General features: G+C 37.1%; 1 protein-coding gene and 1 long non-coding RNA gene across 5 annotated transcripts in view; one reads left to right on the top strand and one right to left on the bottom strand.

Moving 5' to 3' along the window:
- The window catches only part of LOC307003857, a 42670-nt gene extending 32007 nt beyond the window's left edge, over window positions 1-10663 (bottom strand). For 2 of the 3 annotated variants that reach the window (XR_013798850.1, XR_013798851.1), the window contains exons 1-4: window positions 8520-8658; window positions 7533-7723; window positions 5716-5778; window positions 5419-5577 (exon numbers count right to left, since the gene is read on the bottom strand). This is a non-coding gene — a long non-coding RNA (uncharacterized lncRNA). Of the gene's footprint in view, window positions 1-5418; window positions 5578-5715; window positions 5779-7532; window positions 7724-8519; window positions 8659-10515 lie in introns of those variants that run through there. The other variant, XR_013798849.1, reaches the window with a different exon arrangement.
- Window positions 1-18465, top strand: part of LOC307003855 (thyrotropin-releasing hormone-degrading ectoenzyme-like) — a 106375-nt gene that overhangs the window by 36539 nt on the left and 51371 nt on the right. For both annotated transcript variants that reach the window (XM_079622703.1, XM_079622702.1), the window contains exons 4-5: window positions 7579-7733; window positions 14015-14128. In XM_079622703.1, the coding sequence (XP_079478829.1) occupies window positions 7579-7733; window positions 14015-14128 (269 nt within the window). The remainder of the gene's footprint in view (window positions 1-7578; window positions 7734-14014; window positions 14129-18465) is intronic.

Below are 18465 nucleotides of genomic sequence, written 5' to 3'. Positions count from 1 at the left end.
CTGCTGCAAATATTTGGGTGGCTCCTCCCCTAACAGATCTCACTCCAAACTAAAACCTGAGAGCCCTGTATCTGTCCACATTTCTCTTTTACTCTGCAAATCCAGAGCAATATAAGGTAACTCTGCTATACATACAGTAATGGAAAGTTAATTAATATGAGATCTATAAGTTGTATGCACAACTCTTAAATAAATTACAATTCAGACACTGAATTAAATATATTTTTCAAAAAGCAAAAATACAATTCAGTGCATACTTAAATGCAAAAATGACATTTAAATAGTAAACTTTAAGTATGATGTTAAAGGGATAGTTCACCCTAAAATTTAAATTGAGTCATCATTTACTCACTCTAGTGTTGTTTTAATGCAGTATGCAAAAAATAATAATAATTTTAAAAAAAGTTTGTGCCACAGTTCAATCTGACTCGCCCAGAAAAAACACACAAATTGAGAGAAATTAAGATGAATAAAAATGCGACACACAGGCACAGACAGATCTTGAAAATCAAAAGAAAGATCTGTGGGAATTGTGCTACAAGACAGGATTGAAACATCAAAATGTCAAATAGCAAGAGAACACACTTTGTATACTCAGGTTAGGGTACTTTCATGTAGATCTATTTCCTAATCGGTTTAATCCATTGATGAATGTTCTGTCAATACTGTAATCCTGCAATGCTGTTGAAGGTGAAACTAGACGTATATGACGATAGAGTGTGTGAAAGTGAACAGCTGCTCTGCCAGTCGTTCCTACAGACCTTCATCACATCACATCAGTTCAACATGCTAAACAGACTCACTAAAAGAGCCCAGCACTGCAGTCAGGCCAGTTTAACTCTTATCTGAGTTATAAAACAGAAGAAACAAGACAGCGCTTATAGCATTAACAGCTGATGTGTTTACAGCCTGAAGCGTTGACCGCGCTAATGCCGGATTGAATGTTTTCTAATGCTGTTTCTGAGCTATTGAGAACTTTTTAGCTGGTTTAATAGGAGAGAATGATGCTATTCTGTCTGCCATGACTGCTGGTATAAAATTGATATTCCAAAAAAAGTCAGATTCTAAGAGTCTTAGATGTTTCTAACGATACAAAGGTTTTACATTTTTAATAATGATTGTATGGCTATATAGTGCAGTGAATCCAAGCTACCATGAAGTGAAGTTAGCAATATGATACCTGACAATCATGATTCCTCACTAACATGTCTGTACCGCAGCAGCTGGTTGAGATGAAGTAAATCAGGGTAAACCGAACAGGCTCATGCGTTTCTCAGTGTATTTTCAGTGTGTTGATGGTGAATAGGAAGGTTGCTAATGAAAAGCCCTCACAACCCCTCACACACACAGAACTAGCATCAAGAAAAGAATTAGCGCTGCTCATGTTCATGTACAACTACTTCAAACACAGACTTGATGGTCATTAAGTGTAGTAATCTAATGGAGAAACTTTATTAAGTCTTTTCAGTGGTTTGGGATTCAGCGTTTCTTCCTCTCAGAGTTCAGGTTCCTCAGAGACAATACAGTGTAATTGTGGGATTATTAATGGAGTCATAATTACATCAGGCGACGTTTACAATATCTACAGTATGGAAATGTCTTCGCCCGAGGGAAGAGCTGCACTCTAGATTCAAGGTGACATTTGTTAACAATGTGTAAGAAATGCCTCCTATTTATTGATCTAAACAAACTACCCTGCCGAAGAGTTGGTCTAGGTGGTCATGCTGTTCTCAAGCTGTATATTTCCGTTCCAGCATTCCCGTTTCCCATGATGGTGACTTACCAGCAGCTTATATATATATATATATATATATATATATATATATATATATATATATATATATATATATATATATATACTTTACTTTACTTTGAGCACAACTATATAGATGGATGGATGGATGGATGGATGGATGGATGGATGGATGGATGGATAAATATATAGATACCTCTAGGGACTCATTATGGAAATATATTCAGTTTTGTTTTCAGAATATTTATGCCTTTATAACAATATCTTCATATTTTTATACTGTATCAAATTTTTTTTTACTGTGATTTAAACACAGAAAAGTACGGAAGAGGATTAGGGCCAGGCAATAATAAAAAAATAAAACCATCTCAAAATTAAAGTCATTATAATGCGAGATTAAACTCGTTAAATTTCGAGAAAAAAAAGTCGAAATACAATCTTGAGAATAAACTCATTAAATATTGAGAATAAAGTCGTTGTGTTGCGAAAAAAAACTCGTTAAATTTCGGAAAAAAAGTCGAAATACAATCTTGAGAATAAACTCATTAAATATCGAGAATAAAGTCGTGTTTCTAGAAAAAAAACTCGTTAAATTTCGAGAAAAAAGTTGAAGTAATTGTGAGAATAAACTCATTAAATATCGAGAATAAAGTCGTTGTGTTTCTAGAAAAAAAATCGTTAAATTTCAAGAAAAAAGTCGAAGTAATTGTGAGAATAAACTCCCTACTGATAGAGGACATGGCAGAGTTAGATCACTTAGTCAATCTATATTTTTGACTTTCTTGCAGTAACAAAGAATAGAACATGGTCTAGGTCGGCTAGGTGTTTTTCGGCTAAGAAAAAATCCGTCCAATTTGCGCGAAGTACTCGCTTTTGTCCAACATGAAATTAATCGTGGTTTCCCAGGATACCATAAGACGCATTATTTGTTGATGCTCAAGGTGTGGAATTACGACGAAGGAGACGCTTGAGAAGACGCCACTTGCGCTGGCCCAAATGCACTCTGGCATATGGACAGCTATGATAAATTAAAACCGTACAGCATTGCTATTAGCTGTATATGGTTACAGTCGTTACATTCTGTGGATGGAGGCGTACACAACCAACAACGATTAATAATGCGTCTTATGGTATCCTGGGAAACCACGAAACCTCGATGAGGTTGATATCAGTAACGTTATGCAATGAACACTGATCGAATGCGTTATTCTCTACATTTCATTTCGACTTTTTTTCTCGAAACACAATTACTTTATTCTCGCAACACAACGACTTAATTATCGATATTTAATGGGTTTATTCTCGAGATTGTATTTCGACTTTTTTTCTCGAAATTTAACAATTTTTTTCTCGAAACACGACTTTATTCTCGATATTTAATGAGTTTATTCTTAAGCTTGTATTTCGACTTTTTTCTCAGAATTTAACGAGTTTTTTCTCGCAACACAACGACTTTATTCTCGATATTTAATGAGTTTATTCTCAAGATTGTATTTCGACTTTTTTACTCGAAATTTAACGAGTTTAATCTCGCATTATAATGACTTTAATCTCAAGATGGTTTTATTTTTTTATTATTGCCTGGCTCTAATCCTCTTCCGTAGAAAAGGAAACGCAGTTGAATAGAAAAAATGTAGTTACATTTATTCTTTTCTATTCTGCCACTCTATAAACAGACATGTGTCTAGCTGATCTTTATGAAGTGAACGGTACGTGTCTCTGTGCTGAATGAGAGCAGGTGCGCGCTGACAGACAGAACCCTGCTGTGAGCAAAACCTCACGTTCATTTCCTCCCGCCTCCATCTGCCTCACTTCCTGTGTCGCCCCAGGCCCGTTCGCCCTAAAACAGCCTCAAAGAGCAGCGCAGGTATTAATACAGACTCACATAGACCTGACTGTTCAGAACTAGACCTCAGGCTGTGTGTGTTTGTGTGTGAAACAGACTGAGGTGTGAGGAACGTGATGAATAATTGCTTTAGTGGAGCTAGAAGGAGGTTCTGCTCTCTGAAAAACACAAGCTGCTTGTTTATTTTGATCTTGCTGTTTTTACAGATGCTCTTGTTTCTGTGTCTCCCGCCATTCACTGTGCCCCGGTCTACAAAGACCCACCTCTTCATCTTCCCCTCACAGATTGCTTCAGCCTTTTTTAATAGTGAGACAGTGAATGACAGGGAGAGATAGAATTTCTCCAACTTTGCATCATCATCATGAGTTTTGTAAAATCTTACAGCACTCTGCCAAAAAGAACCTGTTCAATCCAAGACAGCAACAGTGTAGAGCTTTCTATGTCAACTACAGGTCATAACAATGCTTATAATGACAGGTACAGCAGTGAAAGAAAGAAAATAAAAGATAAATAAATAAACCAGAGTACAATGATGGTATCAGGTGTAAATATTGTGGTATATTTAAAATGTAATTTTGCCACCTTAAGACTCGTATATTCCTCAATTTGAAGTCACTTTGAATAAAATTAATAAACCTAAATGCTATTTATTCAACCAATTTGTTTCTAAACACTGATTCAGACAGGAACGTATAAAGTGACTGCCAGTATGAGTGAGTCATTGAATCATTCACTCAACTGATTCCTTTAAAATACTGCTTCAGTCAGGAACGAATAAAAGTGACTTCCATTATGAGTGAGTCATTGAATCATTCACTCTACTGATTCCTTTAAAATACTGCTTCAGTCAGGAACGAATAAAAGTGACTTCCATTATGAGTGAGTCATTGAATCATTCACTCTACTGATTCCTTTAAAATACTGTTTCATTCAGAATCGAATAAAGTGACTTCCATTATGAGTGAGTCATTGAATCATTCACTCTACTGATTCCTTTAAAATACTGCTTCAGTCAGGAACGAATAAAAGTGACTTCCATTATGAGTGAGTCATTGAATCATTTACTTAACTGATTCCTTTAAAATACTGCTTCATTCAGGAACGAATAAAGTGACTTCCATTATGAGTGAGTCATTGAATCATTCACTCTACTGATTCCTTTAAAATACTGCTTCAGTCAGGAACGAATAAAGTGACTTCCATTATGAGTAAGTCATTGAATCATTTACTCAACTGATTCGTTTAAAACACTGATACATTCAGGAATGAATAAAGTAGGCTTGTTTGACTTAAAGTCGTGCTGCACAGACCGAACTGTGTATGACATCAAAGCACAGCGAGAACGATTTAAAAGCATACGGAGCCGCCAGCTCTCTAATCGCTCACGCGGTACTGTGATGTCATACACCGATCGGTCTGTGCAGCGCCGCTTCAAGTCAAACAGGCCTAGTGACTGCCATTTTGAGTGAGACATTGAATCATTTACACAACTGATTAGTTTAAAACACTGATTCATTCAGGAACGGCACTGTTTTGTGTGTAACTATGAGATGTGCAATATATTGTGCTGCTGCTGAATAAGTTTCACACAATTTTTTCTGAATATTACTGTATATTCAGTCAACAACACACTTGCTCCTGTGATACTGGTTAAATATATTATTATGTGTCTTAGAGAAGGTCATATAGCTGGTTATAATGACTATTTGTTAACTTACACTTATAGTAAATGGCATGTTTGTCTCTTAACACTCTCCGTTTCCTTCACTAAAAGCACTGTTGAGGTACTTTGATATGAAGGATTATCATATTTACTTACTGGTTCTGGGTCTTGAGGTGTCTAGACTGGGTTTTCTGGTATTGATCAGTCTTTGTATCTTGAAAGTCCTGACGGAAGGTTGAGTTGAAGTACATCTCTGATTATGGTACTTTTGTTCTCTCTCTTCAAAAGCATCAGTCGTGTAATTGCTGTATGAGTCTGTATAAAAGCCCAATTAAAAGAGCATCAAGTCTCTCATCCATAAAGAACATTAACAATGGCTAATTAAACCTCCACTCTCTGATTCTGATTTACTTGCTGAAGTCATTTAATAGAGCAGCTCTTTCAGTCTCTCACCTTTGCGTTGCTGTTTTCATTGTTCTTTGCCTTTTGAATGAGCTCGTCACTCCATCATCATCTCTGTAAAGGTAAAAGATTAATCGCGTGTGAACGTACAGTCCTAATGGGGTCTCGTCATTATCAAGGGAATATACATATTTATTTATTTTTATGTTCATGCCACAGTTCCGCAGATGTATTAGTTGCCATGACAATTGCAGCTTCCCTCCAAAACTCTGCAGTTGCTTTCTGATGAATTCATGAAACATGCAAATAAGGCAAACACACACACTAGCCCGGCGGATAATCATGTTACAGCTTTCAACAGTTCCTCTTCCTCTGTGGCTGATTATGAGACGTGGATTTAACAGCGCCAGAGGTTTAACCGCTTCTCATTGGCATATGAATCGTTCCTGAGACGGGCTGATGGAGGAGGAGGCGTTTAAAACAGCTGATTCTCTGTCTGCCGTTTCACTGATACACTGACTTGAGTAAATGAGCTGTTTTAAATGTGTTTGGGGAGAAATATGATTATAGAGCTGCGTATCTTGTTGTTTGGCCGTGTCTGGTTTTGGCTTTAAAATTCATTGATCTTCGATTATAGCAATTAGATGATAAAACGCATTTGATTAGGGTCTAATCCACATCACTTTATGTATGGTGTGTTTATGATGCAGTTATCTAATACAGAAGAGCGTTTGTCTGTTTTTAATGAAAACTATTTACAAATGAGCAAGATGCTTCACATGCAGTGGCGTTGGATTATTTTTTTTTTTATTTTACTTTATGGATTTAAGTGTATCTTTAAGTGTTTTTCAATAAATTGTTAACTTAAGTGAATAAAATGTATATATTTTGGAATGAAACTATGCCCTCCGTCTACGGGATTCATAGTAATATGATTGACTATGTAACATCATTTAGACATTATATTTTTGCCGGAAGCCAAGAAGCAAATATTAACAAATATACATTTTTCAATAATCGTTAGTATACAACAGTGTTAGTAATTTAAGAACAAATTATAATGGAATGGTGTAGTATTTAGTATATTTATTTGATGTGTACCTTCTCACCCCGCTTCGTGCGGGTCTCGAACCCGGGTCTCCGGCATGAGAGTCAGGCGTTCTAACAAGGAGGCTAAAGACTGCAGCGTCTAGCGTCTGTCCCTACAGTGCCTATTGAGATCAAAGGAGTGAGGTTTACTCGCACAGCGGCTACTAGCTGGCCTCCGTTACAGATGCAAGGATACAAATGTATGTACACTAAATAACAAATAACTATTACTGGATTTGTTATGATCCATTTATACTGTAAATAGTAACGGTTTGTAAGGTATCATTAGTTCAGTTGAATGACCCAGCTGCTGTTTGAGCTACTGTGCAGTGTGGGTACACAACAGTTTTTGTTAACTTGTTTTATTTCAAAACACTTACTTGTTAAAGCTTGGGTAGGTAATGTTGGAGAGCTAGCCAGATTTGAAAGTGGCACCTCTTCTAAGCTCCGCCCCCTCCTGTCAGTGCTCCGTCCAAAGCTTTATTAAAGTTTTATTAACTTTTGAATAAAAGCTGACGCGGGTTGTTTATACATTGACCCGCGCATCACTGCTGTGCACGCAGTGGTGCTCGGGCACGAGACATGAAGGCATCTGATTGGTTCTTTACATTCGCACCGAATGGCAGTGATTGGTCAGAGTTTTTACTGTCCTACAGCTGCTACAGAGGTCAGATTTTTTTCATTCCTTTTTCTGAACACATAATGTATTGACTACTATCAGAATGGAAGGACCATTTCACCCAGTATAAAAAAAAATGTTTCTGAACAGGATTACCTACCCTAGCTTTAACTTGTATTAACTTGACTCTTCGTCACTGTGTGCAGATCTCCTGGCGGTGCCGAAGCATCCGTATGCAGCCATGGAGAACTGGGGCCTGAGTGTGTTTGTGGAGCAGAAGATCTTGTTGGATCCTGACGTCTCCTCCTTCTCCTATCAGATGGAGCTCACCATGGTGGTGGTGCACGAGATCTGCCATCAGGTAAAAAACACACTTACTGTGGTTTCACATTGTTTTACGGTCAAAGTTAAACATTACCTTGCTGGAAGAAGACAAAACAGATTTATATACAAGCAGATTTATATACGGGCTGATGGAGGTGTTTAAAACAGCTGATTCATACTACATCAGATATGTTAATATATATATATATATATATATATATATATATATATATATATATATATATATATATATATATCATTGTTAGGCCTATAATTTATTTGTATGAATTATTTCTAATTATTTTGTTTTTCTTTTATGTATTTGTTTGCGATACTTTTCTCTTTCAACGAAAGATTGAATTTATTGTGGTTGTGTTTAAAAATAATGTTTGTTATTTATTAATTAGAGGTTTAATAAAGGTCGTTTGAGGTGTCTCATCAGCAACTGCTCCAGCAGGAATTCAGTTAATGAGATAACATTAATGGAAATTGATCGAAAACGAATTTCATGAAGGATGGATTAACCGGGTCTGGTCGATGTGCACTGAAAACCTCAGCTCAGTCACTTCATAACGTTACTCAATAGCACCTTTCTATGAAATGCACCTAAAAATAGCTCACAAAGTTAAAAAAGCTGCTGCTGGAAAAGTTCTCGACCCAAGCTGCCCAAAACATGAGAATGATTAATAAATTAAGCGCATAAACAAACTCGTAAGTGTATAGTAGCGTAGCTCGCTCGCTCGCCCTGTCAGGTGCTCTGGCAGATGTATCATGTTGAATGCGTGAGACATATTTTCCCCAAAGCAGTGAGCGCATAACTTACATTTAATGTTTATATCCTTGTTTGTAAATGTTATAAATTCACATGAGTATTTCTATTTGGCATTAAGACGTGTCCTGAGCAAGCGATCTCCGTCAAACTTCGCAGACTCGACCAAACGAGCGCGAGCTCGCGCATGCGCATCGAACAGAAGGAGCGCGTCAGATAAATTTTGCACTGTAATTCTGATTAATGTATTAATTTGACTAAATATTAATTGTTTGTCATTAGATTTAGGTTTAAAATTCTACAAGTAATTGTATTTTAATCAGGACATGTAACTGAAAAGGATTAGCATAATTGAATTGAATAGCCTATAATTGCAAATAAAAATAAGGCGTTGATCTAGCCTACTTGCAGAAGACAGAGAAAGACAGGTAGAAAAACTCCAGGAGAAAAATCTCCGGGAGTCAGAGAGTAACAGAGAGTGTGAAGATGGTCAGTTGTTGAGTTAAAGGGCAGAACAGCATGCAGATGTAATTGGACATCTGGAGAATTTGATGCACAGCTCATATAAAAAGAGCTTTACGCATCGCCTCCATTGGGATTGTGAAAGTAAGGATTTCTTTTCTTCATCCCTCTTTCTTTATCTTTTGCTCTCTCTCTCTCTCTCTCTCTCTAGAGTGTTTTGCGCATGCACAAGCCTTTCTTGTGTTAAATAACCTATTTCCCGTGCCTTTGCATCATTGCAGACTATTAGATGCAGATTAAACAAGCAGTCTGAGTTAAAAGTGATTTTTTTTTCTTTTGCCATTGAAATAATGTTCAGTAAGGGACTTTAAGCCCACAAATGCATCATCGGCATGAATTGTAAAGGAAACGTTGGAATTGTTCATCGCATGTGCTCATTTTTCACCAGCCTTTGTTTGCAGCTCTTATGTTGCTGAGAACCTTGGATTTGAGTGCCTTTTGTTATGGCGGATTATTGATGAGCGTGTTGGAGATGTTCTGTGTTCTCGGTATTGTTCTGGATTCATCTCTTGAATAGTCTTCCTCATATGCTGCTGGATCGCAGCTCTGCATTGTGGTCTAGCTCAAAGATGATACAGCATGTCTGCAGTTCTTTCCTCTTTTCTTTTCTTTTCGTTTGTTTTCTCTTTTTTAGGGGGAGAAGGGAAAAAAACAATCCCCTCATCTCATTTCTGCACAGATAATACAGCTCTGTCTGAACTCAGTCTGAACCTTGTACAGTAAAACACTCTCACAGGGAGCATGAAATCATGATATTATTTCAGAAACAGAAATAATGTGCATATTTGATAGTTTTAGAGCTGGAATTCATGAGAGTAACTCAGATCAGGCGGTTCTCTGCACATAAAGCCTTGTTTTTATGATCAAGAATAATTGAAAAGAAGAAGAAGCAGTGGAGGCTGGAAATATAATGATATAATGTCCAGTGATGATGTTTACAGGTAGAAAACTGAAGTCTAATGTCTTGCAGTATATAGGCATTCCCACTGAATTCATATTTATATATGCGTACAACAAATTTTTTTTTTTTTTTTTTTTTTCTGTTTTAAGGTGGCGATTTCAAATGAATTTGTACGATGTGATTTGTATGGAAACGGATGATCCCTGACCCTAAATCTAACTGTCACTGGGGCATAAGCAGATCGTACAAAAATGTACAAATGAGATTGTATGAATTCATACAAATTAAACTATTTGTCAAAACATAAAATAGTTATGAACTGTCGTCGCAGTGTGTTGATGCTAACTTAAAGCTGCATTGTCCCGTTGTAAAATGCAAAAGACTCCGTTTGGACTTCGGAGTGGCTACAGAAATAAAGAGACTGCAACCGGGCCCGTGAGAAAACAAGGATAAATATCGGAAGGGCATTAAATGTAGTCACGTTGATGTTGTTAACATTACAATTTGAGAACAAAGTATAATTTGCACGGTTTGACAATGATAAGCGATCGTTAGATTTAATCAGCGCGATTTACTGCAATGCTTTTTCCCCCTTAGTTGGTCAGAACAAAAGTGGATGTCACTTACTTGTTCAGATGACATTTTCCGGTGAAAATTATTATGTTGGTCATACTTCCAAAAAGTAGAATCTGTGATTCCGAATTCCAGTATCCACACAGACGCGGAGACCGACTGCGCGGTTCTCCTCAACATTGGATTCATCCGCGCTGTGCCGTACCGAGGCACAACTCACGAAAAGTTGATAATTAAGCGAATAACTGCAATTGCAGATTTCTAACAGAGATGGCGACAAAGAGGAAAAACTTACGGACTGCAGCTTTTAGATGTCAGATTTAACATTGAAAGCATGTAGTCAGTCCAAATTTAAGCTTTAAACACACAATCATGTGCATATGTGAGTAAGTTACTTATAAATAAGACAAAGAAGGAGAGACAGAGAGAGTAAAAGACAGAGATTAGTCGTCACGCGTACTGAATTCACCGCAGGCTGTTTCACCCTGTTGTGTCGCAGCTCTCTGGAGCTTCTGCTCATCTTTATGTTTTTAATTAACATGCCATTTTTCTATTCAAACCTTTTCTCTGCTTCAGTCTCATGGCCATCATTTTCATATAGAGTTAAATAGCACACTGTTAATTATTTTCCACTGTAAATTACCTCAGAGTGTCAGAGTGGGCGGGGCTTGTGCTCATCTGACATATTGATTGGCTCCTTAATTTTGAAAGTATTAGATCAGTCCTCATCCTGCACATATTCTGTCATACATTAAAAAGTCTTTCTGAGCGAGCACTAATAACACGAACAAAGATAAATCACAGTTGTATCTCGTCGCTCTCGTGGACTGCCAGTAGAGAATTGAATAGTAGATGATAGACGCTGTTTTCTATTGTATAGGTTTATCCTGTGGACTCTCCTGGCCTCATTTTAATATCATATACTGTAGCAGCGGATTGTTAATAGATTTGCCGCTGCCAGCGATGGGGTTTATATGTCACAGACGCTCAATCACTGTTAATTTCTTATCTCATTTCAGCCTCTCAGAATTAAATGAAGCTGCCACAGTCCTTCATATGCAGTTATTCAGCCAATAAAACAAGCCTAATAGAGGCCGATGCAGCTGAAGTTGAGTTTTCTTATTTTCCCACAGATTGGAGAGGTGACATTCTGCCCTCTGGATATGAATATGTTTGGAGAGTGAGGCTTCAGTACTAATACGTCACAGTTGCTTTAAAAACACATTTAGACATTAAATATGAGTTACACATTAAATATGACGATAAATGGCTGTCAGTGGAGGTGAATCTGACTCATGTCTGTTGGCTGGTGTTTTGTTCTCTGCTCATTTATAAAAGACAGCATCCGTAAACACATGAAATTGGAGATTTCACACTCTCACTCTGAATTCTGACAAATAAATACATTTTGTCACTCAAAACAGAGAGTTTCAAAATTCTCTTATTGTGATTTGGAGCAATTTCCAGCTCTAGTTGAAATTTCAAATTTGAACAGGATAAACAGTGCGATGATGGTTTCGAAACCATTTTACTCACTAAAACTGAACCTCAAAAGGGAATGATTTGGTAAAGGTAAAGATCCTGAGAAAGTTGATGTTCATGGATAATTTCCAATAGACTAGAGTGTGATTTTAACATGGTGTTGGTAACACTTTACAATACGAATGCACTATGCATTAATTCATACTTAACTAATGCACAGATAATCATGTGTTAATCATGTATGACTCAAGAAGAACTAAACCATTTATTAATGATTACTGCATCAGAAACTAATGAAGAGTCCATCTAATATATCAAGTTATATATGAATTGCTATTAATAAAAAAAAATAGAAAGTATTGAAAGAGTTCACTTACAAGTAGATTGATATTAGCGTAATTACTACATAAAGTATACTTGCAAAATATACAATGATTTTACTTAAATTTAATAAAACAATCTTGAAGTATACTTTTTATTTTTAAGGGTTTTTAGAGCATGATTGTAGCTACAGTAGATGCAGTTTTGATTATCTAACATTCAAACTTGTACTACAATACAGCTTCAGGACTTCTTTCTTGTGGTTTTCCAGTTGAGAAAGCAATGACCTTTGCCCTGCAGTCACAAACCTGATCCAGCAGACACACCTTGCCTGAACCTCCTTGTTAAATGTCAATGAAGGACATTTAAACTCAATTATTCAGGCTTTTACTGTAAGTACACGACTGCCAGTTTGGCTGAAGGCTTCATGTCAGTGTGATTCTTCAGAGTGATTCTCGGCTGCTTTGCTGTTTTTTTTTTTAATGATGCCGTTGAAGGTGTTCTCCTTCTTCAAATGTACAGTATATGCTGCAGTATAGAGGTACAGAGTGAACTCTTCCCTGCATGAATCCCGTCAGCGTATCTGTTAATGAAGCAGGAGGGCTGCAGAATCCCTCTGTTTCTCCTTTCATCTCACACACATTGTTGAAGGCGTAATTGAGCGAGAGTCTCACGATTCGTACTGTTCATTGACATACTAGAGTTGTCGAGCTATCTATGTTGTTCCTCAAGGTTTCACTGTACCAATCCATTTGCTCTGTCACACAATAAATGACGTGATGTGACTCACTGCCTGGTTCTTTGTCATTATCATCAGAACATCTGACAAATTAGAAGAGGGCAGAACAAGTCACTAGACCTTTGGGAAGCCACTTGATGTGTGACTAGTAGAGAGTTCCTGTGAGAGCAGGATAACAGCTGTTTCTCTCCACGCTGCGGCTCTTCTCAGTCCATGTGTCTGAGTCACAGATGAACGTCCCGTCAGGCGCTTGGAGAGCCTCTGAGCTGCTGTAATGATGTCATGTTCAGATGAGAAAGGCCTGACTTCTAGAGGTGTGTTTGCTGCAACAATGAGATCCGGCGTTCAGTAGCACATCTGCTCGAGCCTCAGAGCCTGTGGAAAATATCCAGCCCATTCACAACTGCAATGTTGCATCTTTTCCAGTCAATAGCCCTGTTTTGCACAATGTCATCTGCACACAATGGCAGGGATCAATTGAATACGTTCTACCTTCCAAATGGGACGTTTCATAATCGAATCCTTATTTTTCTCTCTTCTGTTCATTTAAGGTGTCCTTGGCGGAGCGCCCAGGTATAAATGCTGTGAAACAGAAAAATGTGTTTTTAATTGTGTAACTGTAGGTAATAGATTGTTTAGGCCGCTATTAATCATAGTTCAAAAGCTCTGCCGGGTTCTCAATGTTCTGTGAAGCCGTTTGTGAACAACTTTTCTGTTGAACCAGAGTGCAAATGTTTATTAGAAGTGTTTGCTTGTACTTCTACTTCTGAAGGAAGAGAGTTATTTTTCTGCAGTATTGGAGTTTTCCACTAGATGAAATATGCTTTTGCTGATACTGGATAAATAGGACAGATGATGCTTTGTCCAAATAAAGTTTGGTTTCAGTTTACCCATGAACACTTTTGTTTTGTATGTTTGTCATAATTGTTTGCCGGTGAACATGAAATCAATTTTTGTAATAGTCCCTGTGTTTCTCCGTTGATGATTGATGTTTCATTTCTTCTCTTCTAGTGGTTTGGCGATCTAGTCACACCGGTTTGGTGGGAGGACGTTTGGCTGAAGGAGGGATTCGCTCATTACTTCGAGTACATCGGGACTGATTTCCTCTTTCCAAAGTGGAACATGGTGAGTTGTTGCTCAGATGTGAGAACTGTAATATTCAGTTAATTTCATTCAATGAATCATACTTAACTTTGAATGGAAAAAAAAGTGTGATGTGAAACGATAGATTATACTGTATATACATACTTACAGAGAGAGTTTTGATGGTTTTCATGCAATTCTGTCTACTAAAATAAGTGCAAATTTTTAATGCTTTTCACATGCACATGATCTTGAGCATTTCTTCTTGTGCCAGGATTCAGCTGAGCAGAAAACGGTGTGTTTGAGTGCTATATATACTTTGATTGCTCAATTTTGCCTATTAAATGTTGATAACAGCCTCTCAAGACCAATACATCTCACATTTTATGGACATTTACTTCCTGTTTAATCCGATTCATATCAAGTAAAAGAGCAGAATGCTATTTCAGTTTTTTGGCTATTTCTGAGCAGGTACAGATTCTCTTTTTTTGGTCTCTCTGTGGGTTGAGTTGCTCTGTCCAGTGATTTCTCAGTGTTGGGTCAGTCAACTGTCTGAATGTAATTGTATCACTGCTGCCTGGTCAGTGTCACTCAGCATGACCAGTATCATCACTCTAAAAAAAGCTAGTATTGTTTCCTCTCATTGAATTTGACCAAGCGAGATGTCATAATATATTGTCACTATCCTCAGCTGGTATTTAATAAAAAAAATTATAATTGTTGAAGTTATAGATTAGCAGTAAATGCATTATTCTTCAACATATTGAACCATGGTGATCATTTCTTGTCCTCTCTTTAACATTTCTGAATAGAAGTGGCAAAAAGCCCAAAATAAATTATTTTAGTCCCAAAGTTTATCCGCCTCAAAAGGCAATGTTTTACAATAAGTTAATAGTTGCATTCGATCTTACAGTCAGTCGTGGATTTGAAGGCTAAATGGAGGCATGCATGGACTGGTTCATTATGAGCTTGTAAAGAACAAATTGTTCCAACTGTTTCAATGGTTATTTTGAGCGCAGTTTGAGTTTGACTTCATGTGCAGAAAGAATCATATTTAATGGTGTTGAGCTCTGTTATCACGTCTCTATTTTTCAGTCCTGCTGCATTGCCACAGCAACCGGTGATTATACCATCATATTTTGCTGTTTTAATGAAACTTTAGTCTATATGAAGTCTCTTCCAGATGTTCAATCAATTATCAGAAGAGAGCTGTGAAATAATATTACAGTGCCACAGACAGATTGGAGAGCTTCTGATCATAATGCATTCTGAACTACTCGTTTAAACATTCTTACCTGTGCTGGTTGGTAAACAAATATTCAGTGGTAAATAGACAAACTACATTAGTGCCACACCTGTGAGTCTGAACTAAAACTGCTAATTTACTGTGGAGCTTCACAGAGCTGGAATTTGTGCCAAAGGTGCCATTGAAAAAACACTTGAATTCAAGGCCGGCACACATAAACTAGAGCAAATCCAAACTCCTTTAAATAAAGTGCAAGGATAAAACGTTTCATGGTCTAATGATTCATCCACATCCATTTCCCCCATCCAGATGGGTTCTCGTTCGGAGAAAGACAAAGCACGGCTTCAGTTGACAATGCTCACCGTCTCACAGGAGTCAATAGGTTCAGTGATGCTCTGAATTGTTGTATAACAGCCAAGAATTATGAGGATATTTTCCCAGACCAGGTGTGTCCAAACACACAATCATATCATGATATTCCTGTATTATAGGATGATAAATAAATCCAGGAGTGTTTGTGAACACCAGGAGGAAGTCGAACACCTTCAAAGACTTCTTCAGTCACTATATCTGAACATTATTAATATTTTATGAGAATTTCTCGAGTCACGAACAGGACTTTCACCTTATCCTAAAAAAAAGGGGGCTAGTGTGAAGATATTGTGTGTTCATCACAAGACCTGACATGTCTTAGACTGGACATACGTAGTGTGCACTAAGAGTGGTATATGCTAAGAGTAAGTGCTGAAGGCAGTCTAAAGCAAGACATTTAGCTCCTGTTGACATTTATTACCAAAGGTTTATTACATACATTTTTTTATTTAAAGTTTTAATGTATTTATCTAATTTGAGTAAGATATATGTCAGTATAGCACCCTTGTTTAATACTTGTGTGATTTCTGCTCATACACTCTCATTCTCATTCACATAATGACCTTCTCATCCCATCTGCCCCAGTATTTCATACGTCTCTGCTCAACCTTGGTTATGGAGCATCAGCCAAGCAGAGAGATCATTTAGGGAACATCATTTCAGGGAGCAATTGCTTCTTTCTCATCCGATAAGTTTTGATGGAAACACTTCAGCGCCCTGATAGGATGACTGTAAGAATTTCCCTACCACATTTTGGACATTATTACACATTTCAAAAGGAAGGAGTCTAAACCAGAACTGAAAACTCACATATGCACTGAGAAATGTGGGAATGGATTTGACAAGAGTCCTTAATAGGTCATTAAAACAGCCTATCGGTCCCTTAACCTGCTCACAACTACTGGACTTTTGGCTTTCCTCCTCTATTTCACATCCGTCATGCTAGAGAATCTCTCAGCGAGGTTTAGTTACCCATCATGCATTTCTCTAAAGCTGCTGACCTGAACGTCTGGCATCACTGTTGATCTCTGGCCTTAAAGTGGTTGATCAGTGAGAAACTTCAGGTGATGATGTTGAGACGTTAATAAGCAGCATCTAAATGAAGTATCATTGGACGTAAACACCTGAGAGCACATATGGGCCAGATGGAAGCTCTTCTCATTGCACTCGTTTTATATTGCCCACTACGTGACGCACATAAAATCAGCTCCACATCACCAGCTGTTCTCTCTCTCTCTCTCTGTCGGTTTCTCTTTCTCTGTATTCACATTCACCATAATGTATGTTGTGAATTAACATGAAGGGCTCATTTGCATATATTAATTATGTCTATATACAGTATTTACATTGACCTGCGAAGCTTATATTAGTCTGGACTTTAAAGTGACTGTCCATCAGGAAATACTGAAAGTAAAGATATGAAACACACGCTGTTCTCTTCTACAAGACCACTTAAGTGATGATATAAATAGCCTGAGAAATTAGGACACTGATTTCAAAAAATCGCACTTCCTCTAAGATCTTCTCTCTGAAGTTAAAAATGAAGGATAAATTATTACAGCAGGCCATTAAGCAAAGCTTGTTTCAGTTTTTTATGACATGGATCTCTAAAGATAATTATACCTCAGATGTAATTCTATTGTAGGACACACATTACATGAAACCAGGAATTATTGGGTTAATAGAATATGCCTCATTATTTTGACATAAAACTGTGGAGGGTTTTGATGAACATTTGTTTCTGGACTTATTTCCGTACGTTGTTTGTTTGAGCTCAAATCCCTTGATTAAAATATCCTGCTTTCTTGGATTAATGTCTTCAACATGATTTTTAATCAAGCTGCCAAAAGCTTTAATGGCCAAGAGTTATTGATAATGACAAAGAATAAAGGTGTAATAAAACATTCAGAGTATCAAAACGAGACGTGTTTATAACAGCGGATAGTTTGCTGACTTTCTCTTAGTCACTCACATTTAATAAATACATAGATGTGAACATAAATAAATATTTTTATTAAAAGTAAAAAGTTTTGAATTTGGTCAGTCAGTGCAGAGATTTTGCCAGAGGGGAAATTATGAAGATGTTTAGAATATGAACCTGCAGTGTAATGCTTTCATATATAATTCATATGATTCATATTTAATTCATTTTAATGTACGGTAACTGGCAAACCGCCACTTTTAAATGAGTAACAGGAAAATAGTGTCACATTTTACTGAAATGTTTGTGGTTTTACATTCATGTTGTGTTTATTTTAGCTGAACATCTTTTGAAAGTAGAAGTTTATCTACAAAACTGGAGCAAGGGATTATTAGTTTATTCAAACATTTAATATGAACATTAGATGTCGGTATACATTCTAATATAATATATATTATAAAAAGAAAAGAAAAGCATGGCTGTACCACGGCTTTTTTTTCATTGTGGTTTAATTTCTCATTAAGTTACTTTTTAAGCAGTTAAAAATCAGACTTCCTTAAACAAATGGAAATAACCTGTGATCAGAGTAACATCTTCCTCAACACTATATGTCAGAGTAACATCTTCCTCAACACTATATGTCAGAGTAACATCTTCCTCAACACTATATGTCAGAGTAACATCTTCCTCAAGTGCCGCTGAACAACTCACTGCATTTGAGATCATGACTCTCTGCTGATCCACAGACAGTGAATGATGAGGGTCTTTTTCATCTGACCCAAAACTTCTACCTGTCTTTATAGTGAATCCTACAGGGAGACATTTGATAAGAGTAGAGAG

The sequence above is a fragment of the Phoxinus phoxinus genome (genome assembly GCF_949152265.1).
Source record: "Phoxinus phoxinus genome assembly, chromosome: 9".
In the NCBI taxonomy this organism is placed as follows: Eukaryota; Metazoa; Chordata; class Actinopteri; order Cypriniformes; family Leuciscidae; genus Phoxinus; species Phoxinus phoxinus.
Note: the sequence above shows the minus strand (reverse complement) of the source record. Positions and strands in the feature narration are given on the sequence as shown.